The 26,449-nt window shown below is 39.1% G+C and overlaps 2 protein-coding genes across 4 annotated transcripts in view; both read right to left on the bottom strand.

Annotated features, from left to right (window-relative positions):
* Positions 1 to 796, bottom strand: part of NUP133 (nucleoporin 133) — a 30,352-nt gene extending 29,556 nt beyond the window's left edge. For all 3 annotated transcript variants that reach the window (XM_021527133.3, XM_077782107.1, XM_021527136.3), the window contains exon 1: positions 593 to 796. In XM_021527133.3, coding sequence (XP_021382808.2) covers positions 593 to 777 — 185 coding nt within the window. In that variant the 5' untranslated portion in view covers positions 778 to 796. The remainder of the gene's footprint in view (positions 1 to 592) is intronic.
* Positions 797 to 3,569: 2,773 nt separating this feature from the next.
* Positions 3,570 to 26,449, bottom strand: ABCB10 (ATP binding cassette subfamily B member 10). Its single transcript, XM_021527137.3, has 13 exons — positions 26,104 to 26,449; positions 18,562 to 18,762; positions 18,016 to 18,218; positions 16,218 to 16,352; positions 14,677 to 14,823; positions 13,784 to 13,919; positions 11,572 to 11,667; positions 8,940 to 9,149; positions 8,598 to 8,677; positions 6,536 to 6,716; positions 6,253 to 6,296; positions 4,711 to 4,745; positions 3,570 to 4,178 (listed from the first exon to the last, which is right to left on the bottom strand). The coding sequence occupies exons 1-13, from the start codon at positions 26,447 to 26,449 to the stop codon at positions 3,887 to 3,889; spliced, it is 2,106 nt and encodes a 701-aa protein (XP_021382812.3). The 3' UTR covers positions 3,570 to 3,886.

Below are 26,449 nucleotides of genomic sequence, written 5' to 3'. Positions count from 1 at the left end.
TGTCCTCTGGACACAGTGAGGTGGGCAAATTTATCTGCTTTTACAAGTTAATGCCCTCTTTTTATGTCTCCTCACAAGTGAATTGATGCCTCACACCTCCCTGTGTGAAATGGCAGAAGTTGATATATAGCTAGTAGACATTCCTGGCACCCTGAAAAAATTATTATGCAGACTTAAAGTAAAAGTTCTCCAAAACTGAACACTGGCAATCCTCTTTATCTTAACTGTACGACAAGTATCTTCTCCTGAGAGAAGAAATTATGAAGCCTGAAACTGGTCTGGGGCTCATGCTGTACCTCAGGGAGAAGACGGGGGAAGAAGCTGGGGAGAGACGCGGGTGTGAAATGCCTGAACTTTACTATTTTAGCTTATTTTTAAACACAGAAGTTCTTATAATTTTCATATCTCATAATTGTATCACACGGGGGTATATTTGAGGAACTCGCGCATTTAAAACCTAGTATGAGGTATTCACACCGCTGGACACGGAGCACCGTGTATGTGCAGCTTTAATGTACAGTACTGTGATATAACCCAGGCTGGCTCGAGCAGCTAACAGCGAGGCCGGGTCTGAGGCGAGGGGCAGACTCACCGCGCCGAGAGGGAGCCGCTCTTCCGCGCCACCGGCGAGAACAGCACCGGGGAGGCGGCTGCCGCCACCACGGGCAGGCCCTTCTTGCCGCTCGGCCGGGAGAGAGGGCTGGGCGCGGCGCTGCCCAGGGTCCTGCGGGCCGAGCCGCCCGGGGTGCGCGGGGAGGCGGGAGCCGACGGGAACATGGCTGTGGGTGCGGGAGCGGCACCGGCACCGCGCTGCCGCCGGGCGCCCGCGGAGCGCGTCACCGCGGGGCGGGGCCGCGCGGGAACAGCCGGCAGCCGAGCGCGGCCGAGAGGCGCCGAGCGCGGCCGAGCGCGGCCGAGCGCGGCCGGCAGGCGCCGAGCGGGGCCGAGCGCGGCCGGCAGGCGCCTAGCGGGGCCGAGCAGGAGCCGAGCGGGGCCGAGCAGGAGCTGAGCGGGGCCGAGCGCGGCCGGCAGGCGCCGAGCGGCACCGAGCAGGAGCCGAGCGGGGCCGAGCAGGCGCCGAGCGGGGCCGAGCGCGGCCGGCAGGCGCCGAGCGGGGCCGAGCAGGAGCCGAGCGGGGCCGGCAGGCGCCGAGCGGGGCCGAGCGCGGCCGGCAGGCGCCGAGCGGGGCCGAGCAGGAGCCGAGCGGAGCCGAGCGGAGCCGAGCGCGGCCGGCAGGCGCCGAGCGGGGCCGAGCAGGAGCCGAGCGGGGCCGAGCGCGGCCGGCAGGAGCCGATCGGGGCCGAGCGGGTCCGAGAGGCCGCAGGGCCGGCCCTGAGGGCGGAATGGCGGCCCGGGCTCCTCCCCCGCGCTGCCCGCCCTCAGCCGAGCTAAACACGGGCCTCACTCACCGGCCCTGAAGCTCCGTTCTTCGGGGCGCTCCCAGAGCATTCACAAGGGTGGGCTTGGGTACCATTCCCCGCCGAGTTCACGCGATTAGCTTGCACTAACCATCTGAATATGACCAAAAAGCAGCTGTTCAAAGACTATTTGGAAAGACGTATTTTCCAGCCTTATCTTTAAAATAGCCTGTGCATACCTGTGTTTGTCCCCACATTTCTAATTAAGTAAATAAATAAATACAGAAAACCATTTTCCATACAGACCTTGGCACGTTTCACATCTACGCTAAATAACAACCATGCACGACAGCTATTCTGTGGTATAAAAATAGATTTTAGCCTTCAAGGGGAACTAAATGCTCAATGGCATCAGTTAGCATTAAAAAGCTTTCAGAAGGTAAGTATGTACCACACTTGGGGAAGAAGTTGAGTTGAATGTATAGTATTAACAAAGCAAATCAGTTAAGATAAAATTAACTAAAAATAGAATATTTTTAAAAATTGCATAACTTTTCAAAACCATGGTTTTTGATAATAGATTCAGGGCTGTTAGACTTTCTATGTGGATTATGGTCCTCTATGACTGAACCCAAATGGTGACATTCAAATTATTTGAAAAACTGAAGGCTCCTTTTCACAGCTTGTTCCTAAAATATTTGAAACGATGCAGCATGAGAATTATGTTTTGCTGATTGAACCCTATCTATACGCAGCTACACTTCCTCAGGGAATTAGTCGGCTTCCTTTGGCTGTCTCAGCCCTGCAAGAGCTCCATCTTTACAAGATACAATTCAACATTCAAATCTAATTTTCTGCACAAAAATAGTTTGTACGGATACCAGTTAGAGACTTAACCACTTCTTGACTGTCCCATAAATATCCAAAAAAGTCTTCTAAACAATGTAACTGTTATGACATACATTTACCTTTTCGTGGACTAGAGCTTTTGTGTAGCTTTTCACACTTCTCTGTCAGCTGCACTACCTGCCAGGACAACTAATGAACAAAAGACATGAAACACTCATTCAGTTCAGCTGGAAGGAATTCCTGTAACCTGTGTAAATACAGGAATAAATGGGCTCATTGGATCTCAAATAAGGAGAAATCACATGAGTGAGGATTAAAGCTGCAAACCCCTCTAAATACATTAATAGTCAACAATGAAATTAAACATTGGGTCGGGAGTATTTTTTGCATAACTTTAGTACAACATATGCTTCTAGGAAAATTTTATCTGAAGATACAATCACATCTGGATGTAATTTTATTTTCATTCTCTAATAGTTTCACTGTATTCCACAAGGTGCCACTCATGGGACGAACATTTTAAGCTTGCCCAACACTAGGTATTTCAGCTATTGTGAATCAGGTCTTCCAGCATGGATGAGTTTTAATGTGACCTGGGAAGTTTCTAGCTTTGTAAAATCTTGTGGGGTTTTGCATCTTCAGAAATTCTATTGAAAGACTCTTCAATCAGAAACATGAAGCAAACTCTTCACTCTCAAACATATCCCCCTGCAGTTATTCAAATTAATGTAATGCTGCTATTTTACTAGTTGTCCTTGAAAATGTTGTTTACTAGTTGTTTCTAATAAAGTAATTAGGCAAAACTCATGATTTCTATCACTGAAATTTTAATTAACAATACAAAACTTATATATGCCTTAAAAAGGACAAAAACATATATGGGAGGGCATGTTCTTTTGGATGCCATCTTAGAGAGAAAGTGAAACTAAAGAAATGAGAAAATAGAAAACGGAAGAAAATGCATGAAAATTTTAGATTTTCCTATGTGACTTCATGTGGTAATTTGTTAACAATTGTTAAAAACAATTTCCTTTGTCCTTTTGTAAAGAAAGTTTTTTTGTTTGTTTGCCTTTTTTTCCATTGGGTGGTTTGTTTTATTAAAGAACTTTCCTCCAACTTGTGCTTTCATACCCTTTTCATATGTAATTCTCTACAGGAACTGTAGATGGGGATCACAGTCAACTTCAGAACACATAATCACATTGCAGAACAAATGGTATCTGGAAGGACAGCGCAGTGGAAGTCCGACAGAACTTTCACAGTGCGTTTGTGTCATGCATTTTTGAATTCCATCATTTTAAGACTCATGACAAGCACAAAACATGAAAGTTCCTTGGAAAGAGAGAGACAATTATATGAAAATGATAAGACTGTAATTTAATTACCTTTAAAATACTGAATTTACTTGAGAATGGAGCACATCTTCATACAATGCATTACAGCAAACAAGATTCTAGACAGTTTCAAAGTAACACAAGCAGAAAAATCTATGCCCTGAAATGATCTCAGTGTGACAGACATTTTTAAAAGTTACAATAGTTACTAAAAAGCTTTCAATAAAAAGTTTAAACACATTTAAGTTTCAAAATAATATTTTGTACATTTTGGAAAAATATAACATTTACATAACTGAAACATAAGTTATAGTCTTTGAAGTTTGTAATTATTCATACATTGTCTCATACGTTTTCTTTTAATATATCCTTTTCTCTGGATTGTAAATCTAATGCAAAAGTATCATTATTCTGAAGAAAAGCTTGTTTCTGCATCAGTTTCCTGAAAAGTCCATTTGGATTTGCAAGTAGTTCCTCATGTTTCCCACATTCAAGAATTTTACCCTGGCCAAGGACTGCAACGGAATCTGCATTTTGAATAGTAGACAGACGATGAGCAATAATTAGGACTGTCCTCCCTTCCATCAGCCGGTCCAGAGCCTCTTGCACTAGATACTCATTTTCAGCATCCAAAGCACTAGTAACAAATGGGAGGGGATGGGAGAGAGGAGAGGAGGATATTTGTTATTGTAAGGCAGGTTGGTTTTGTACGCATGAGGCTTATTTTGCCAAAACTGCAAACCCTCTCTATTTGTGGTGATGATGAACCACTGAAACTGCAGGAAAGTTTCATGAACATGCTCAGTGCTCACATCTAAGTTACAGTCATGACGTATTCTCAAATGCAAAAATAAGCATTGGAAAATAACACCAAAGAAAATCAGTGGAAAAAAAAATCAGTTACACTGCACAATAAGCCTAGTTGTTTTACACTAGGATCTAAACTTAAACTACAGAGCCAAAAAAGCCTTAAGTAGATGTTTCAAAATCATGTTACACAGTATGAATTTAACTCAATGAAAAATCACAATGCACCAGCTATCCTTTCTGCTTTGCATAAATCTAAATAATGTATAATGATATGGAGAGAGAGAAAGAAAGAGAGCGAGTTCCCAAATCTGAGTTTTACAGGTACATAATTTCTAAGTTTCTATTTCTTTTCTTCTTACCTTGTTGCTTCATCTAACAGAAGAATTTTAGGATTCTAAAAATAAAAAAATTAAATTGGTTATAATAACAATTAAACAAGATCTGAATATTCATATCAATAGAGAACAGGATTCATACAGTTTAAAACTCCAATTAGGAGTACCTACTTCATCAAAAGAACTGAGCACCATTCAAAGCATTACTTCTAAGAAATCTAAATGCTAAGAGGACAAAACAAACAACACTCCTCAATTTTCAAATTTTCCAAACTAAAATAGCAGAATACTATTATGAGATAACCATTTGAAAGATACGAACTAAAGAGGGGAGATTATTTCTAAGGCATTCTTGGCAGCATCGTGGTCAAAAGTTCTGTGTTCTGATGTGGCTCTTTCACAGAGGCTCAGTTACCCTCTGCTTGCAGTCTGCTACATAAAACTGTCTTAGTAACTGAAAGTAACAAAGCCCTACCAACAAGCAGTATTTCATTCACAGGTAAACACATAGTACTTAAGAACTAGCATTTAAGAACTTCTCCAGTTAGATTATAAAAAAAAAAATAAAATTGCCAGCACACACATCCCTTAGAAGAATTCACTACTGAATTACAGAAAATAACCCAAACTTCCTTGATAAAGTTGAGAGTAAAAGCTTTAAACTTTATCTGGGACAGACAGGACTCCACTGCATCCCCAGATATCCCAGTATATCAACTACTCATTTATTTTTTACCTTTTTACTTTTACAAAATTAAGTCTTTAATCCCATGAGCCATATAAAATGCATGGCTTGAAATACAGTCAGCTTTTTAGCATTTGTGGTAAAAACAACAGGTATCATGAAATGCCTATTAATCTAGCAGAACTGAACATGCCAAGATGTTACAGACACCTCTGTGGCTTAACATGAATGTAAACTGTGTTCAGCAAGAATCAAAACTTCCAGCTGAGCATCAACAACAAATTGCCTCCCTGCAAGGTCCCATGGCTGTCCCTGAATCAAGCTCTCTATTGTTCTGATCCTCAGAAGCCCCCTCAAATTGTGCAGCACAGAGCCTGCCCTGGAACTAGACCCATACCCGTAAGAAAAACATGACACTACATTGTGCCTGAAATATCACCTTGTTCCAAATCCAGGCCACCCCCCCTCAAAGCTAAGACAAGGCATCTGAATTCCTAGTAAACTGCAACCCAGATAAATTAGCCCATGAATGATAAAGCTCTGAACACAGACATCATATATGCTTTAATAGTACCACATTCTTAAAGTCTTCCTTCATCCTTGACCTCATCTTACGGAAGTGGGCCATTATACAATGATTTAACATCAGTCTTGGAAAGAACTATCAAGAAACATGGCTGAAAGATAGGGAGAAGCACTGACATTAAGTAAGCTGTCATTAGTTAAGCCACTCAGCCCTTTCAAACTTCATTAACATAAAAGATACAGTTTTCCATTTTTAAAATATGTTCCTACCTCTCCCATTGAAATACCTCCTCTTTGTTAATTCTTCCTGCCTCCCTCCAAGAAGTATTTAAATATTTGTTTGGGGGCTGGCTTACCTTGAGCAGAGCTCGAGCAATTGCAATTCGTTGCTTCTGTCCACCTGGGGAAAAATAATCAGTAAATTGAAATAGGAAAACAGATGTCAGGTAATTTTAACTGGACTGAATGCCTGGACTGAGCAGAATTAGGCCCATATACTAATGGGGAATGGAGGTGAGTATTCTCTAAATACTTATGGCAGGTTACAGCTTGGAAAAAAATGTGGTAACAAAAAATGACAGAATTTTTACACCACTCAATAGCATCAAGATTTTTAAAATAAGCAACATAAAAACGTACCTGAAAGCAAAATGCCTTTTTCTCCAACTACAGTGTCAAACCCTTTTGGAAAATCTCTGATAAAACTAGCAGCATTAGCTATTTCAGCAACTTTCTGAATCTCCTCTGCAGTCACAGTAGAAGGATCCTCTGCACCATAGGCAATATTTTCAGCAATAGAACAGGAGAAGAGAATTGGTTCCTGACAAATGCAAACACATAACTAATATGGTAGATCTGTAATTGTATGCATGTGTTATCTAGTATGCCAGATAACAGATATTCCACTTAGAATATCCATTAAAATAATATGTAAGATAGAGTTAATTCAATTAAAAACTAATAAAAAAACCCTCCTCCCCTAACACCAAAATGGACAGTGAAAAACAATTCAAAATTAAGTTGCTTTTTTAACTGACAAAATATAACTCTCAATTCCTAGTATTTTAGGAAGACTTTAGGAAGAGCTATACATTCAAACATCAAAAGCCCTTCCTTTGCCACATATCATCATAATGGAAGGGATGGAGCACCTGTCCTGTGAGAGAAGGCTGAGAGATGGGGCTGTTCAGCCTGGAGAAGAAAAGGCTCCAGAGAGACCTGATGGTGGTGTTTCAGGACTTAAAGGGGAGCTTTAGAAAGATGGAAACAGACTTTTTAGCAGGGTCTATTGTCATAAGAAAAGGGATCATGGTTTTAAACTAAAGGAGGGTCGGTTTAGATTAGATGTAAGTAAGACTTTTTTTATAATGCACATAGTGAAACACCAGAAGAGGTTTCCCAGAGATGCTGGATGCCCATCCTCAGAAACATTCTAACTTAGGCTCAATCACAGATGGGGCTCTGAGCAACCACATGTAGTTGAAGATGTCCCTCCTCAAAGCAGGGGAATTGGATTAGATGACATTTAAAGGTCCCTTCCAACCCAAACTATTCTATGATTTGCAACAGTGAAGATTCTTTTCTTAATCTCTACACAGATTTTATGGCATGTGCATTTAATTTGTATTCAAGCTTGTAATAGAGAACTGTGAGATAGGACAAGTGATTAGATGACATTTAAAGGTCCCTTCCAACCCAAACTATTCTATGATTTGCAACAGTGAAGATTCTTTTCTTAATCTCTACACAGATTTTATGGCATGTGCATTTAATTTGTATTCAAGCTTGTAATAGAGAACTGTGAGATAGGACAAGTGATGTACAATGGCAAAGTGTCTGAAACAAGGTAAGTGAGCTTTGTTTAAAAAGTAGAGTTATGTTCTTTGAATACGTATTGACGTCCTACTGGCAATTTAAATGGAATAGATTCTTTCAAGAAGAAAAGTGCTAATGTGCCAACAGGGAAATAATTTCTATACAAAAGCTTTTGGTGGCATTATTACATAAAGAAGTTGTTTTGAAATGCACCAAACACTCAGTTACTCTTATTTTAAGACAGAACATTAAGCAGAACATCAGCCTAAAAGATAATTATACTGTGAAGTATCTGGGGAGACAAGGGAATGAACATTTAAATTGATGAAATAGCTTATTTTTAAGACACTATTGACTTCCAGAGTATAGAGGTTGCTAGGAAGGTGACACTATAAAACTAAGTGCGTGCAAACTGTGCTGTATTTTCATGCTTTCCTAATTGAAATTATGATTTCCTGGAAACTACTCATAGCACAGAAGGTCAGTTTTTTAAATGGCTGCGTAAAATATGATTGTGTGACTTCTATCAATACAAAAGGTAGTTAAGTGTTAAGAATTTTGTAACTTTCTTCAACAAATTATAGCAAGCATTAGGTTGATCATACCTATACAATTTGCAGCAATTTACCTTCCAGTCTCCACATGCACACTTTTCTTCTAAACTAACATTTTGTATCTCTGTGATTATGTAAAAACAGACTACAGAATACTGGAACTAGCTCTAAATAGTTATTTTTAGAACAAAGCATGTGCAACAGCACTTATGGTGAGATGGAAGAATTTCACTGAGAAGCAAAATGATTTATTTTTAAAAAGAAGGAAAGTGAGGAAAAGCTAGATGATCACAAAATTATTTCATCCCCTTGGATTTTTTTTTCTTTCTTACCTGACTTACTGTTCCAATCTTTGTCCTGAACCACAGTGGATTTAATTGACGGATATCGAAGCCATCGACAGTGATAGTACCTTAAGTTAGGAAACAGTAAAGTCAAGTGTGTTTGACATGTACTGATAGAGTCTGAAGGAACAGCTGAGAACGACAACCCCTGGGGAATCACACACTGTAGTGGTGGATCAGAAATGCAAAGCTATGCAGGCACTACCACAAGGTAACCATACACTCCAGAAGGAGACATGGACCACAGGCACAGGAACCCCAACTGTTTATAAGGTTTTCTGAGATGCAAAGCATTAATTGTTGCAAATGAGAGCTATACACAAACCATACCTGAGATTGGATCATACAGCCGCAGCAGAAGGGATACAATCGTCGATTTCCCTGTACCACTTGGGCCAACGAGAGCCATAACAGAGCCAGCTGGAATGGAAAGGCTGAAATCTTTGAAAATTGATACTTCTGGACGTGTTGGATAGGCAAATTCAACATCTTTGAATTCCAAAGCACCTCTGAATACGTCTTTGCCTAATGTGATTCCCTCTATATAACAAAAAATAAAATACAGAAATGTGAACAGAAACAAAAATTAGCTCAGCCCTCCTAGAACTTGCTTTACAGACACTCAATAGAAGTATCTATCTTCACATTCAATCTATGGATAACTGCAAGCCACAATTCCGGACCACAGTGGTTATATTTCAGCCATGAGAGAATCAGTGTGGTATACCAATCATTCCTGAATGTAATTTCAGGTTGCTCACCAGCACAGAACCTGTAGGCTACCTACAGCAAGAGGGAGAATTTGCATCTTGCTAATACCTAACCACTAACAACAATCACTTCTCATAGAATGATCTGAATTAGTGAACATACTATAAACAATTAAAGCTTTGTAAATTAGGAGCAATGAAATAAAAAGGCATTGGTGAAGGCCAAAGTCCAGTTACCACAGAACACAAAAAAGACAAACATTGCAAATCATTTATTGCCCTTTCACCAAGCCACAAAAGTCACCTGAAGCACCCTCCTCTGAACAAGAGCAGTTCCTGTCACTGGAATAAAGCTGCTGCTAGGTTTGTTGCACTAACAGACAATTTTTAGTTTTATTTTCTTCTTTCAGTGGAAAGCATATTTAATAAATTCAAATACCAATCAGAGGCCTAACTCTTGGGCAACAGTTCACTGAAATAAAAATTTCACTTTTCCATTAATTAAACCACGATGAATTAACAACTACCAAAGTTAAATAAAACCAGTTTATTTCTGGAACACAGCATTTGACTTAAACAAGTATCTTAATATCATTACTAGACAAACCTTATAAATATTTAAGACAAAGAAACAAAATTTCTTCAAGCCCTGTTAAAACCCAGTTACACGTATCCATACAAAGCAAATTAATTGGACTGCATTCCCAAAATATGAAGTTCCCACCAACTTTGTAAAAACTGGCAATACTAGAGCAATACCCGAGTCATGTTTGTTTGTGCTGGAGAAGCACAGCTCAAACCCTTAACTCTTTTCAGATGCAGCACACAATTAACTCCCAACCAGCCACAGCATAGGGTAGCACATGCCTATGTCTGGTTAAACAGTAACTGTGGGTAGGAAACAAAGATACCCATAAGTAGCAATCAAGATTTCGCTAGTTCTGCTCTTTTTTTTTTTTTTTTCCAGGTTTCCATTTCTTCTCCAGGCTTTCAGTTTGATGATAGTAGCATTAGAATGGAAAAGGCAAGAACATACAATTCCAGATTCTTTCCTTGACTTTAACTGATGGACACACACATTGTAATGTTTCCACAATAGCCTGTAAACCTCCTTTTCAGAAAATAAAGTGTTTGCTAAATCCTGTGTTAGCAGTATAATCTTTATTATTACCACAGTCTCAGTTCCAGTTATTGCACAGTCTATCCATGGCCCGAAACACTGAAACTACTGCAATACAGGAAGTCTGCTACCACAAGACCTTCCTCTATATATCATGGTAAAAATATCTAAAAGCTACATACTTGTCTCTTGTTTGTGTTCTAGACACAAGAAAAATGACATTATTATTTGTTCCCAAGATATCTGTTGTCATCAGCAACAACCAGAGCTCTGCAAAAACAAAATCTTGCCCCCTCAAATAAAGAAAAAATGTGGGTAGTATTACTGCATGGAGAAAGGTGCAAATCACTCCAAAAGCAACACCTGCTGTAGCTGCACATCCATACTATTCCAAGAAACAGAAGTCCCCCTATCAGCCCTACCCTTCCTTTTATTCCCCAGTCATTCCTCAGTACCTGACTCCTATGGCAGAACAACTCAAAAACTCAGTTTAGTATGTGTTGCTGAAAGGCCTCAAACTGTGTGCCTGCAAGTTAGAATTCATATCAACATGTCTTACTATGGGCTGATTTTCACTGGATCAGCATGAAATGTTTAAGCTTGCAATACTCTTAATGAAAACCACCTGGTTTTGAAAGCTTCTCTGATCATTTCTTAGCCATTAGAGACAAGCACAGTAAACCGTTCAGTAGACATATGAGATACAGCCATCTCAAAGAGCTCCTCCCTCCTCTACTTTTTCTTCTTTCCACTCTTTTCACTCTAAAGCTGAATCAAGAGGAAGTAGTGATGACATCAAGAAGAAATTCCAAAAGCTAGAAACTACTATGTCCTCAGTCACATAAATTAGAAAGTAATATGATTTAAAATCATATTCTGAATTAAATAAATAAAAAATAATTAAACCAAAAGTAATTAATTAAGCTAAACTTTTGGCTTCTAAAATTTTTTATTAAAGTAATTTTTCATCATCTGTTTCGTGCTTAGGTAAAGGCAGAAGGATTATGACTATATTTAGTTTCTTTGAAAGTGATGTAAGTCATTACTTAACAGTGTTACACACACTCATCTAAAGTATTGCTGACCCATAAATCAGAATCAACCTTTAAATAGTAACAGACCAAGAACCCACCATTAAATGGAAGTTGGGGTTTTCTTTCAATAAGTTCCCAAAGACGTCCACCAGCACCTAGACCTTTCATGAGCTCAGAATAAAAGGAACTTAAACCTAAACAAAAAGCAGAACAGTATTATTCATTCATATTCAATGGATGACATAGAAGAGATAAAATTAGCATTATACTTTTCAGCAGCAGCATTGAAGGATCAGATATGTAGAGGATCTTTTATTCCAACAAACTGTTAAACTTGTTAAATCCTATCTAGTCTCATTTGAGAGCTGCCAATAACCCTTATTCACCGTTCTTCCTTATATCTGTAAACAAATCACTCTGAAGAAAATGTGAATACCCTTCAGCTTATGTATGCCCTTTTTCATTCACCTGTCAGAAAGAACAGCATCCAACTTTAGGAAAATGGCTTTGCATTCAACCAGCACATAGTACTGGGTCCCAGCTCTTAGCAGATATCTGAATAATCTTGAAAGTAGCTTGGCTGAAGGGCTTTCCAGCTGACATAAACACAGAAATGAAACACAGAACTAAAAATGGAGTAGTATATGGATATAAAATGTCCAATTCCTTAAATTTTTGTGTGCCATTCAAAAGAAAGATACCGATTTAACGATCTTTGAATTCCTGTAAAGCACTTAAGACTTATTTCAGTAGGCCAGAAAAATGAAGGTGCACATAAAAATATGTATATCTAAATATACATATAATGGATTTACTGGTTTATTTCTGCAGAGCAAGAAGCTCATCTCAAGGTCACAAATCTGTAAGTGTAGGCAGGGTGTTTCATCATGCTGCTGCTAAGGACTATCTGAAAGTTTGCAACACTAGTCAGGTGAGTAGCTCTCTGCTTGGAAAAAAGAGCTGAAGAATCACATCCTAGAGCAGGGGAAGGCATAAGCCTCACTGAGCAACTTCAAACTCAAACACTGAGGTTTGCAAATTCACAACCACTCATAAACAAAACACTATATAATATGGACAGCAAATACAAATTAGAAAACATTTCTGTTTTTCATAACCTATGTTCTGTGTTGGGAAGAAAACACAGCAAACTTACAACAAAGAAGATCAAAGTCACCGATTATGCAATGAACTTCACAGTTGCATCAACTCCTATATGTATTGATGACATATACAGGGCAGACTTAGCATTTAGAAGATTTATATGCCTTGTAGGCACATAGGAAGGCAGGTCTCTTGTGGCAAGACACCTCTACTTCAGAATCCCCCTGAGAATGAGCTCTGTGCAGAACTACATTCTAAATAATCTGACCTAGAATTTAAAAATATGTTTTTATAGCAAATGAAAGTTAATTCAATGGTATTTTTAGCAGTGCTTCTAATCTTAATTTATTTAATATCAGCTTGTCCCATGTTTTCAAAGTGCCAGGTATCTCTCCATTGACCAAACTTCAATGATTTAAGCAGAAAAGAAAGGGGGCTGGTAGTTGGAATGGGTGCCACTGGAATTTTGATATACAAGGAAGCAGGTTTGTTATATTTTGCCCTCAAGCACGTCTTTGTGCTCCCTGTGATATCAGGCCTAGTCTTAAAAAAGAAAAAGCTGCATTGTCCTCCTAGTCTATCAGAATTAAGAGGGTTATTTTAAAGAATGCTTCCAGTAAGTTGTAGAAGCTTCTGAGCAACTTATCTTCATTTTTGCCTGTATGCAGCCATGAAGACACCTTTGACAAAAAGATGAACAGCTTGTTGCTGGGTCAGTAGATTACAGTGTGTGGGCTTCTGGGATGAGTCAGTGAGTAAGGAAAACCAGAAGGTTAGCACTGAGTGCAGTATTCTGCTGGCGCTTTGTTTACTCTTCCAGTGGAGGACACTCTATACTGAATTACAGCTAAATGTTACATGCCTTTCTAAGTAAAGTATGCTTAATATAGACCCAAATATTTCATTGCTTTACACAATACAGGAAGTATCTTAATTTAGACCTAAAGAAAATTAAAGTAATATATACCATCACATGCACACATTGAAAAAAAAAATACCTTTCTTTTGGGGGAAAAAGAAGCCTTATATTAAGTTACAGATTATTATTTTCATTAACTCTTCAGAAGAAAAAAATTATGATTCCTTGAGTAGTTCATTCAGAACATTTTTTAAGAAAGTCAGATTTTTTAAAGAGCTTTTTCCCTCCCACCCCTATAATAACTATAATGCTTTCAAGTGAAGAAAACCTAATTTCCCATTCCATACCTCCAATGCTTATGCCAACCCAGAAAGCATACATGAGGAAAGATGAGAGTTCACCAACTGTCATGTAGGCACTGCCCATTAGTAATCCTCCTTTGTATAACACTGAGAGGACAATTAAGTTCCCAGAAAGGCCAGTCTAAGGAAAAATGAAAAAGGCAGATTTTGTCACATACATTTTAAATTTCACCCTCTAAAATGCTGTTTCAGAACTTTCCTTATAATGAAAAGAACTCTCACAACTATAGGTATCTAGGCTTTTGGAGGTAAATTCAACAATTCTAACATAAAACCAGCCAACAGCCAGCCAGACATCCAGTGGCACAGTGCTATCCAGCAAATGTTCAAAAAGCAAGCAACATTTTTGGCTTTTTTCTTCCCCATGGTAGAAAGGAACACTAAACATTGTTTGCAACCATCGTTACCAAGGAAGAATTGATAGTCTGCAGTTATGTTCCAGTTTTAGAATTCAATTAGACAAACAGTTATGGAAAAATCCAAGCCTCCCTCCCCTACCTGCGCACTTCCCACCTTCCTATCCATTGATGCTCCTCTCACTGGGGAGCCAAACCTCTAAATGCTAAGGGTAGGGGAAGGTTTCCACTGGTTTAATTCCTTGAATAGAAGGTGTGGCCTCAGATAAGTAGTCTCCAACTATGGGGTGTGGTGCAGAAATTGAGGCTTAAAGTGACTTTATCATACTGTTTTATCTTGAGATGCAGTTTCACAGCAATTTAGACTTGTTTAAGTTCAGTCTTCCCACAGTTTTATGTATGTTCAATTTATTCTATTTATTCTCAATCATTTACTTCCAGATTTTTAAGTACCATCGGGAGTTTTAAAATAATTGACACTTTGCATAACATGGTTGGTTTACTTTCATTAAATACACTTACTGCTCCAAAGAAGCCTGCCCGAGCTAGTGCCTCTTTTTTAGCCAGCTGCAGCACATAATCAACTTTATTTGTATACTTCTCCATTTCAGCCACTTCTTGCCCAAAAGCTCGAACTGTTCTGATGTTTCCAATACGTTCTTCAGCTAACTGCATTGAAGCAAAGCACAAAACAGAACCACAAAGACACACAATTTGAAATGCTCACATTACAGAACATCTGAAAGTTAAACCAATATCACTTCACTAATCAACATATCTTTGGATAGCACTGGAAATTTCTCATGCCTTCCTCTCCCCACCCCAAACCCCCTTTTTTAAAATTCTATTAAGTTAAAAGCAAATCGCATGCCCAGGCAGTTAAAAAAAAAAAAAACACCCCAAGATTATCTTAAGTGCTAGCAGAGACAGAAAAATATAAAAAGGTAGTAGTAGTAATAATAGTAGTCGTAATATAAAAATTCAGCGTGAACAAAACCCATAGGGAAGTTACTATTCACAATATGCAATAACATCATGGAAAGGGAAAAAATGCATATTCTGTTACGTACCAAGTAATGCAAAAAAGCCTGCAGTTATTACTTAATTCCACTCATTTGATCTAAGCAATGCTGGGAATTAATTTAGCCCAACTACTAATGTCTCATTTCAACTCAGTATTTTAACTTCTAAACAGCGAAGTATTAATTCTAAAATACCTCAATTGTAACCAATTACACAAAGTTGTTAATGGACATTGTGATGGTCTTAATAAAAACAAGTTTCACCCTTTCTAAGTAAAAGTATGAGACAAAAAGTAATTCTCCTTTCATCTCTCATTCAACCTGAAAATTTGAATGGAACACAACAATTGCTTGTTCATATGAAGTCCCACACCTGGTTTACAAAGGCATGAGCTTCCCACCAACAGTCTGAAGAAGACAAACAGAAAGATTGGGCTAATCTTCCTTTTACACAGTTCTACAATGGACATCTCAAACTTATAACAGCTGACAACTGTGACTGTTTTAACTACAGCTTTCCTAATTATATTTCTGTGCTTTATAATAATGTTTCCCCACCCTAAGCCTTTGAGGAAAATGTTTAAGAAACATTTAAGAGCTGACAGTAAGGTCAAGCAATCAGGGATGCATTTCAGGGACAGACTTGCTAGAAAAGGAAGCATTAATCTACTATGCTCCTGATGGCTTCAAGCTCAAAACCATAATCCAAGAAAAGTAGTTTCCAAATCCAGGTACCAACTTCCACAGGACTTTATAGGCTGATTTTTTTTTTTTTTTTCTCACAAAGCTAAGGCCTAAGCTCCTTGTAATTTCCTACATTTACAAATTCTCAAGGCCTAGTATCTCTGTGTTATATTGCTATGGACAAAGGAAGCATGGTTGTTTTTGAGATCTGTGAATAAGTGTTACTGACATTTACCTGCCATACTACTCAGGTGCAAAATTAGTGTCAGAACTAAAAGTACAATTTTCTTCAGAAGATATGTACACAGAGCATTACATGTACGTTAGACCAACTTCAAAGTTAATTAGAAAGGTTACCTGTGTTGCTTCTGCAAGTGAATCTTGAGTCATTTTAGTAAGCTTTCGCAAGTATCTGCCATAAATCACAGCCAGGACAGCCAAGGGTGGCACAACACTCAGAACAAATGCAGCAAGGCTAGGGGAAACAAAAAACTAGAAGAAAAAGGTATTGTCAGAGTTTAGCATTCAGATTAAAAATAATCCCTGAAGTGTAATTTCACTTGCTACTTTTCTAAAACTAGTAGGGATTTAGTGCTGTCATGCTTTCATTTATCACGCTTTAATTTTTTTTCCAGGCAGAATATGCATTCTTCCACAGCATTTGGGAGGTTAGAACAAAGGACTATAAACAAAGCCATCTGGATTTAATTTCTAGCTTTCTCACTGGTTCTCGGTGTAGTCTTTGTCAAGCACCTTAACCTGCCAGTAAACAGGCCCACCAAGAAATCTCTTGGGGATGCTGAAAGACATAAGCTTTACATAGTTTCTAAAGTGCTTTCACAACTATTAAATGGTGTAGCTATTAGATGGTGTAATACTCTGAGTAGATGGTGTAATACTCTGAAGCTCTGAGTAGAGAAATATCATACAGTACTTCTGGGTAACTGAGGAACAAACAGATGGAGTCACCAGTACTCCTTAGCGCCCACGAATGGGTGGAACAGGGCATTTAATTTATTGCTGCAAAACTTATTACTTATAATAATCATCATTAAAGCACCTAAAGAGGTTCTCTTCATAAGATTTACTGACAGTAGATCTAATGTGTTGTAATTTCAACTTGCTTTCTGTATTGAAGATAAAAGTCTCCACAAAGATCCAAAATCAACGTAATTGATAGACTTGATAATTATTTAATAATAGTATCTTCTTCCTTTCCTTGGCAAGCTTTTATAGTCCTCCTCTTACAACTACCTCATGGCAGTATTTTGGGGCAGAATATATTATATAAAGTTATTTAATTTTATCTGTGGTAAGATAAAGCCTTAGAGTCCCTTTGTAAGAGAGAACAGAAAGCCATTCTTATCAGCAATTCTTATCAGTGACAAAATATTAAAGCTTTAAAGCTTCATAGTGGAAACTCTTAACAGTTTCTAATAATGAAAATATTGGATGCTTATTTTTATGAAAATATTATTTGCTGTCTGTTTTTAACTCCAAGTAGACAGCAGAAATTACCACATCAATGCATAAGCTTAAAAAAATTAAGGCCACAAAAAAAAACACTCTCAAAAGAAGTCAGATGTTAATGTAATCTAACTGACCACCAAGGAATATTAACTGATGCCCTGCACTGAAGCCTTCATTAACAAGGCTCCTACATAAACATATTCTTTACTGACAGACTAAAGCAGGAATACTAATACTTGTAAAAATCCTCGGCATTAATTAGATATGATGTGCCCTTTGCTCAACCAGAATCAACCAACTTTAATGATAATTTTCTATCAGGCCCTTCATACTGTATTTTACCTGCAACAACCATGGGAATGTTATCACTGATTTTAGTATCTTCAGAAATAACAGAATTAATTGATTTGCCTACTACATTTTGCTTGATAACTTTGGGTAGAAACAGTAGTTAATGTCAATCCATCATCCTCCAAATTTTGCTTGTGAACAAACATCAAGTTGGCTGGCTACAGGCACATCACCTATTGCAATAATCTCTGCATCTGTTGTAGAGAAACAATGAAATACACTTGTACCCAAGAACACACAATTGTTGCTGGACTGACTGACTCACACTCACCTAATAGAACTGGAACAAATGTGAAACTACAAGTAGTGTCAAGCAAGTAAGAGACCACCATACCATCATTCCAACCCCCACGGATGCTTGTGCTCCTGCCCTGAGTCCATCTGAAAGGTTTTCAGTCACTGAGCGGCCCAAAAGGGCTGTATCTGAAGATAAGCGATTTATCAGCTCTCCTGTTCTGGTCTTGTCAAAGAAAGCTATTTCTTGCTTCACAATAGAGGAGAACATGGTTGCTCTCAAACGATTCACAATTCTTTGTCCTGTCAAAAACATAAGTCAGACAAGCATGACACAAGAGACTTTACACAGACACCAACAATACAAAAATCACAGGATTGTACAGCACTGAACAAGGCACATTACAGGGAACAGAGTCTGGTAAGATGTGTTAGATAAAATCTTGAAGATCTCACCTAACAGCAAATAAAAATGATCAATTATTCCAGCATGTTTATCTTTACACTATTAGTTCACCTTGCTCTGGTTACAAAAAATCTAACAATTCCAAAAATCATCTCTTGGCCATTGCCAAGAATTTGTTTAAGATCCTGACTCTGCAAAACACAAGATGACTCTCAGTACCACTTTTGCTTCTGTTTTTACCTGCAGTCTGCATGAGGTAGACACGTGTAGCATTAGCAGCACCACCACATAAAAAGATTCCACTCAGCAAGGCACACAGGCTGGTCAGGCTGTCAGTGAAATCCTCACTGGGATTTGTATAAATAATGTCAATAACTTTCCCCATAAAGAAAGGAGCTGACATGGTAATGACACTGGAAACTGCCAGAAAGCCAACAGCAGCTGCAAATCAACAAGAAAAAGGAAAGTTATTCTGAACGTACATGATCCTAGTACAAATGAAATTATTTTTTCATGAAATGATTTTTTTGAAACTTCTATTAAGCTTGCAAGTGCCAATTGAAATAATCAGCAGTCTTTTACACCCAGTTCTGAAAGGGGTATTTTAAGCCACTGCATAAATTAACTTAGCAAGCCACATTTTAAGAGTCTGGAAAGCCTTTGTATATAATCACAGTCCTGGAATCACTTCTCTTGTCTAATCTTCAACAGCACCATCCAAAAAAGGTTAACTTTTCACAGGTGTCACCCTTTGAGAACACTGAAAGTTACCAAATTCTCTCACACAATCCTTCAAGTTCTGTTTGGTTTGGGTTTTATTATTCATACTTGTCACTGTATGGAAGCTTCCAGCTGTCTGCTTCTGAGGTAACAATGGACTGAAGTAAAGATCTGATCTGAGAACTATGCAATTTTATTGGGGAAAAAAACCAAACAAACCAGAAACCAAAAAAAAAACCCAAATTTTATTTCCTCTTAACTGATACATTTTAGAATTTATTTTTCTCTTAAATTTTATAAACACTCATTTTGTTTTACTATTTACTATTGTTGGCCTAAAAGAAAAATAGTGTAAGTCTTAATTAGAAATATATTTTCTGATGAGCAGAGCTCTTGAATTCCAGTAGCAGGATAACCAATGGAACAGCCTGTGTAGCTTTTTGAAGGTGTATCACAAAGTATGAAAATTACACTCAACTAAAACTTAGCCTTTTGAACTAAAATCTGCAAAGAAATTTCTTGAGCCAACAACAAAGTTTAATTCTAAAAAGGCAAGCCACACTTGGAAGGCTGAGAGCTAGAAAAAAACCACATCTTAATTGAAAACTGAACAAACTTGATACGAAAACCACAACAAACAATGACATTTATATAGCATCATTTTCCAAGAACCAACCACACACTTACAGCAACCATTCATACGATTGCTGGAAAACTACTAGCAAATAATGTCTTTGAAGACAAAAAATGTATTGTACTGAAAGTCCTGAAGTTTAGTTCCATTCTACCGAGCTTCTTGTATCACTTCTATGATACAGCCAGCCTCCCTATTGCACACTGCTGTAAGCAGTACTTCTAACACCTGACACAGATGGTTTGATGCCTCTTACCACCTTCTCATACACATGGAAAGCTTTGTTTCAGTTTCTGCTTGAAATGTAAATACAGTCATGTATTTATAAGGAAGAATTCAGAGTACAAAAAATGCATAGCTGCAGCCTGTGCTTCTCAGACAATATTTATTTGCAATCTTTCCCTTGTGTTACAGTCCAACCAGCAAGTGTGCAAAAGATAGAGGATTTGGATCTTTGACTTGAAGTTATAGAAACTATAAGAGAAACCAGAGGAGAAAGTAAAAAACTTTCTGGTGCAAACTTATTGATCTATGCCATAGGCACATCTCAAAAGGGTATTACTTATTAGCTAAAAATACATGAATGACCTTATTAACAGCCTGGCAGCACTGGTGGATTCAAGTTGTGAAGCAGCAGGGAAAAATCCAACAAAACCCAGGTTATTTCCTGTCAGGAAAAATGGTTGGTCTCCAAGGCAGCTGGAGATGGACAAAAGCATTGATTATAAGCACAGTACTGCATGGCAGCTCAGTCTCCATTAGTCCAGACAATTTCTGAGTTATGGATGAAACAGTACATATGAACTGCAGATATAAATATTGACAGAAGGAAGAGGACTGTATAGCTAAACCTGTCATATGTTTCTGTCTAGTTGCTTGAATTTATCTTCAGTTCTTCATTCAAACTACCACAGGTTTCACTGTAATTACTTCCAACAGCCTTAACTGAATTAAGAGCAAATACTAGTACCTAAAGGAAACTGAAAACTACTGAACTAGGCAACATAGATATCTTTATTAATTTAATCGCAAATCACATGTAAAATCAGGTTCCCTAACTGAAACTCATGCTGATTATACCAGCAGATCAACTAGAAAATAGCACAGTTGCCAAGTGGCTGCTCTTTTCTGTTTCTTTTAAAATGTTGACTAGTTGAAAAAATAGGAACTAGCAAACACTCATTGCATTGCCTCCTTCAAAGGAGCTGTCCTGGTGATAACTGGCAGAAGGGAGGAGTTCAATGTGTTCAGCAACCAGATACGAAGATACTCCAGTGACACTGAAGGTTGTTGCTGATAGAAAAAAAGGTCAGAGAAAACTCTATAGTATTAGTTTCACATGGCTTACTCTGTTACCCAGAAAATTACATCAAACAAAGACCCAAAACACACTCTCTTATTTTTAAATTAATTTTTGTAGGTTCTGAGATGACAATAAAGAAAATGTGAGGCAGATCAGTGGAACTTCTGAGAGTTCAAAGTGGCAACAGGAGCATGACAAGGAAAGCTGTCTGCAGGAGCAGCTGAGCAACCCTCTTGGAAATGTTATGCAAACACTTTGCTTATCTGCTTGCACAGAAATCCAGATTACTGCCCAAAGTGATGCCTTTATCACTATTAAGATCAACACACTCTCTGTTAAGGCTGACATGGCTTGCTTCTTGACAGCGAACCTGCGAACCTGCAACTTCCTAAGATGACAAGGTTGCCAAATGATAAAACACAACATTTACAAGCAATAACTAGGCAGAGCTATCAGAAACCTCTCTTCAGAAAGTAGACTAAGTGACTCCAAAGAGTCATAAATTAATTTTCTACACACAAAACCAACACCAAGACAATGAATACTTCTAATTTTGCTGTTTTATAACAGAGCACCCTTCTCACCAAGTATAGTATAGTATGTGGAAATGTATGAAGACAAAATACTTGCAAGCCTGTTTGGTGAGGGGCTGTTTTGAATACAAATACATAAAGATTTTATCACAGATGAATTAAGATCATCCAAGCCAATCAGGGATAAAAGACAGAAAAATGAGGTATTGATGAGATCTGGCACTGCACAGTATCCCAGAAACAGGTCTCAGTAGCTAGATTTTACTATTTCATAAGCTATGAGTGTTACCTCCTGAAATCTTTTAGGTCCCGTACTGGTTTCATTTAAATATGGGGGGCTGGAGGGTCAGAAACAAACTTTGGATTTCTGAGAAATATCCTTCTGCCAGTAACAATTAATGTCTGTCCTTAACCAGTTATCTGTGCAGTTTTATTTAATATGTGGGGGATTTTTAAGCTGAACACTGACTGGCTTTCCACAAGGGCATTTGGAGTGCCGAATAAAACCTACCACATTATAATGTACATTCAAGAAGATTGGGCTCTTCAATTGTTCTTTATGGGAGGAAGATGTACTGGTAAATTTTACATTTTTTGGTCAAATAAAGTTCATTTCCTTTCGTGGACACTGGACCACAACATATTTGGGTATCAGCTGATACCTGCAAAGGTATCAACTCTGTGAAGAGGCAGCTCTGCAAATACTTACTACAAGACAAAAATCTTCTTCCAGAGTACACTGCAAGCACTTAATGATGTTCTGTATAGTTCTAGGTTAGGTATGAGTGGTGTGGTTTTCTTTCTGTGTTAAAGTAAATTCATACATGACAACTGCACTGCATCTATTATTATGCAAAAACTTTCTAGAACCACCCTCCTTACATTAAGAGCAACTGTGTTACTGTGCTCATAAAAAAAAAATACAGTTCACAAAATGCTAGAAACTAACAGAATAACTCTAGGTTTAGAGGAGAAAATATGGCTTCTTTTTTTTAACGTGCATTTAACAGTAAAGCATTTAACTTGTTGACATTTACCCCGTATAGAAGACAGTCTTTATGTCAGACCAACCTAGCTATTATTCCTCCTATATCCACAAATAATGCAGCAACAACATTCCCCAAGGAAATTAAGGTCTAAGCACTTAACTGATCACAGTGGTAAGCAGCTATTGTTTCTGCAACGTCTTACTTAAGTAGTTTCGCTAACAGTTCACCCCCAGTTCAAAATAAACAATCAATTACACAGAAAAAAAAAAACAAACAAACTTTCTGTGATAAAGCTGCAAGGCTGCTAGGACCTTTTGTAAGTTTCATACCAAAAATTGAGAAAATCAGAAGGAAAACTATGGGAGAAACAATAAAAAGCATCTAGCTTATATTTCATTGGCGCATCGCACATGAGAAAACACTCAGTGAGTTGCCTCTACATATATATACATATAGGAATTGCGATTTTAAAACCACAAGAATTGCCTTCCAAAAAAATTCGATGTGCATCATTTGGTGTAATTTTAAAATACAATAAAATCCAATTATGAATAAGGCAGTGCTCTCCTGACTTAATTGAAATTTTAATCCGTAGGAAAACAGCTATTACAAACTTGCAAAAAATTACCAAATAAAGTATCTGAGATAACATTTCTTGAATGCCTCTAAAGAAGACCTGTGTACAAAACAAATCTTACACTATGCACATAAAGTTTGATAGAGGGAAAGGGCACACTTTGCTATGGGATTAAAAATGTCAGAATTCCTTGTGCTTACTTTACAATTCAATACAACTATTGTTTCCTTCGAGTGTGGTTTGGATAAAGTGCAACAGACAGATTCTCACGAGGAAAAACAAGGAGGCAGGAGGATATAAAAGGGATCATTTTGAAAAGGCATTTTTGTGGTCTCACACACACACAGCAGGATTTAATAATTCCAACAATAGCCCTGTCCTCTTCCCCAAGACTTGAACTTAGCTGAAGATGCAAGTTTACCTTACCTGACTACACCAGATCGTCCAAAGAACTCCTACAACTACTTCTCTCCTTTGTTAAACCTGGAAGGTATTAAGGAACTTACAAACTCCTAATCACTACACAAAACTATGGTCACTAACACAGTGAATTCCCACAATAGTATTTGGGCTTCTTTTTAGCACTTTAATTGCAAACAACAAAATTTAACACACATGTCCCATTTAAAATACATTCATAGCTCTACCCCACTGTAGAAGTAATTGGACATGGAACATATTACACTGATACTCTTTTTTGGGGGCAGTATGATATTTGGAGCCTCCAGAGGGTCAGAAGCTCCCTCTGCAAGAGGCGCTGTGTGCTAGCACATGGGAAGTCTGGGCCAGAGCACACCCCTTCTTCCTGAACCATTGGATGGTGAAGAGGTCCTGCACAGAGCAAGATGGGACCTTCTCCTCTGCTGCCAGTCATGAGGGGAGCAGGTCACCTTCACCTCTGTACCTGCACCTCATCAGCTGACACCACTTCCCCAGTGCACCAAGAGGGGTGAAGCTAGGCTTGCTCAACTTCCTCATAACTCATCCTCTGCTCCCACGGCATTCTGCTGTCCTCACAGCAACCACTTCACCTTCTGTGACTGTGAATTTCAACTCACAACTGCAAGGAGCAGACAGACCATCACAACTCATGCTATGTGAGATGCCAGAAAAGGCACACAGCACTACACACTGGTACTGCTACACTCCTATGTTACAAGCCACCCGCTCTATAAAACACAGAAAATCTGGAAGAACTCAGTGAACTAAACAGCACATGTAGACCTCTGAAGAGATCTCACACCATTTGCTTAACAGTTACATGGACTCAAAGAGGAAATTATATGTTTTACCCTTGGTTCATTGTTTCATATAGTGAAACCATTAACCTTCCTCTTTTTTTGAATGGAGCAAACCCAGACATATTAGGTTTTTGAGGACTAGGTTCTCAAGTACAAAGCTGCAACAGGAACAAAATGCGACTATTTTTACATATTTCAGATACAATGGGTACATGCAATTTCCCTACAACCACCTACAGTGCATTTTACCCATATTTGTTATCCCTGCACTGTAATGACCAAAAGCATTTTCCCTGCCAGCTTTTCCATCACTCCACCTAATTACATCTTAACTACAACTTTTCCCTTAAGAAGGGTGTCAGTAAAGAAGAATCTTACATAAATTCACTCCTCTCCTACGGTGAAGACCAACTGAACACTGAAAAAAGCAGTTACTACATTTCCATATTTTTTCAATCTTCATAACTTGATATCATCAAGTTGTTGTGTTAGGGTTTTTTTAAACCTTTTAATTCGGGCTATTTTGTTATCTCAAAAGACAAAACTGCATGTAGCTGGTTTTTAGTAATTGTGATAGCTGATTACTTAAATAAAACCATCAGCAGACTGCACAGACTAAGGATGCTTTTCTCTATTTCAAAACATAATTACAAACAAGCATATTATAACCCTGCCTGTGATAAACAAGCTGGCAGCGAGTGCCCAGTAAAGTGAACTAAATTAAATTTTCAGATACTTAGAAGCCTTGGGTCCTAAAAGCCAGCCTTAAAATAATTGATTTATTTACTTGATGAAATTTAAATGGGAAAACCACAGTATTTTAAAACTTCATTGTAAAACCAGCAGGTAGTCTAAAATCTATAAACATTCATTTGGACCCAAATTATGCTGGCTATATAACACTAACATGTAGTGAAACTTGTAAATATCCAGTGCGAATAAAATCTTGCGCAAAGTATTTTGTATTCCACAAACCACCTCTTTATATGTACAACTACCTCATCTCTCTTCTCAAACACCATTTATTCATTCTATGGGAACTACCTAAATTTTTACAGAGGACTACAGGTACTATGAGACAGTGTACATGCTGTCTGCCAATAAAGATACCTTAGAAAACTCAAAGCAAATAATAATTTGACATTGTTTTCTTACCAACAGCTATTATAGTATTAACCCATGAGAAGAAATGTCAAGAAAAGTTTGTTTATACTACGCTGAACATATCAATGTTAAGGTGTAATTTAAGCCACGGTGTTTTGGTTTCACCGCATAGACACTAGAAAATAAACAATTTTCAAAACGTGTTACAAAAGTTTTAAGCAAAAAAAAATATTGGAGGCGAGAATTCTGATTTATTTAAAAAAAAACTCATCAGGTTACCTTTTTTACTTAATTTCATGTAGTCTTGGCCCCAAATTTATCACAGGTAGATTGTGAAGCCAACGCTGAACAAGCACAGAGGCATTAAACAAACGGAACCGAGTTATTTTAACTTCCAAAAGTTTTGCCTTCCCTTAAAAACCAACAGATTAAGAGATGGCAAAGTGAGAAGAAGGGGGATAATGTATGTTTTTAGCTTTTCACACGTATGGAAGGCTCGCGCCAAGACTCCGTGCCGTGCTGGGATGCTGCCAGCAGGGCCGGTTCTCCAGGGAAGCACGACCTTCTCCTTCGCCGCGGCGGCGGCCGCTCCGGTGGCGCACCCCGGCCCCTGCAGCCCCTCCGGGCAGGGCGCCCGCCGCCCCCTCCCGCTCGGGCAGAGCCCCGGGGCGGCCCCGGTACCTGTCAGTCTCCGGCGCTCGGGGTGCGCCAGGGCCAGCAGCCTCCGAGCCTCGAAGCGCGGCCGAGCGCCCGCGGTCCCCCGCGGCGGCTCCGCGCCCGCCGCGGTGCTCAGGGAGCGCGGGGCGCCGCCCGCTGCCGCCGCGGCGGGGAGGAGGTGGCGGCGACAGGACGGGCAGCCCAGCGGCGGCGGCGGCGGCGGCGGCAGGGGGTGCGCCCCGCACCTGCCGGGCGGGCGCGGCGGGGCGCGGAGCCCGGCGGCCGCGGCGGCCGCCCGAGCCCAGGGGGGCGGCGCCGCCCGGCGCAGCAGCGGCAGCAGCCAGGGCAGGCGCGGCGCGTAGCCCGCCAT

This window comes from Lonchura striata, chromosome 3 (assembly GCF_046129695.1).
Source record: "Lonchura striata isolate bLonStr1 chromosome 3, bLonStr1.mat, whole genome shotgun sequence".
In the NCBI taxonomy this organism is placed as follows: domain Eukaryota; kingdom Metazoa; phylum Chordata; class Aves; order Passeriformes; family Estrildidae; genus Lonchura; species Lonchura striata.
The sequence above is the reverse complement of the archived record's forward strand: the minus strand, read 5'-3'. Positions and strand labels throughout refer to the sequence as shown.

Bases quoted from the DNA above. Each gene is read 5' to 3' on its own strand.
- ABCB10 (XM_021527137.3), bottom strand. From the start codon at position 26,449: ATGGCGGGCTACGCGCCGCGCCTGCCCTGGCTGCTGCCGCTGCTGCGC. The intron at 14,824-16,217 runs GTAACCTTTCTA...GCTTCAATGCAG, and splicing joins CACTTGCAGAAGCAACACAG to TTAGCTGAAGAACGTATTGG. The intron at 8,678-8,939 runs GTATGGTTTGTG...TCCTAACTTAAG, and splicing joins GCTGTATGATCCAATCTCAG to GTACTATCACTGTCGATGGC.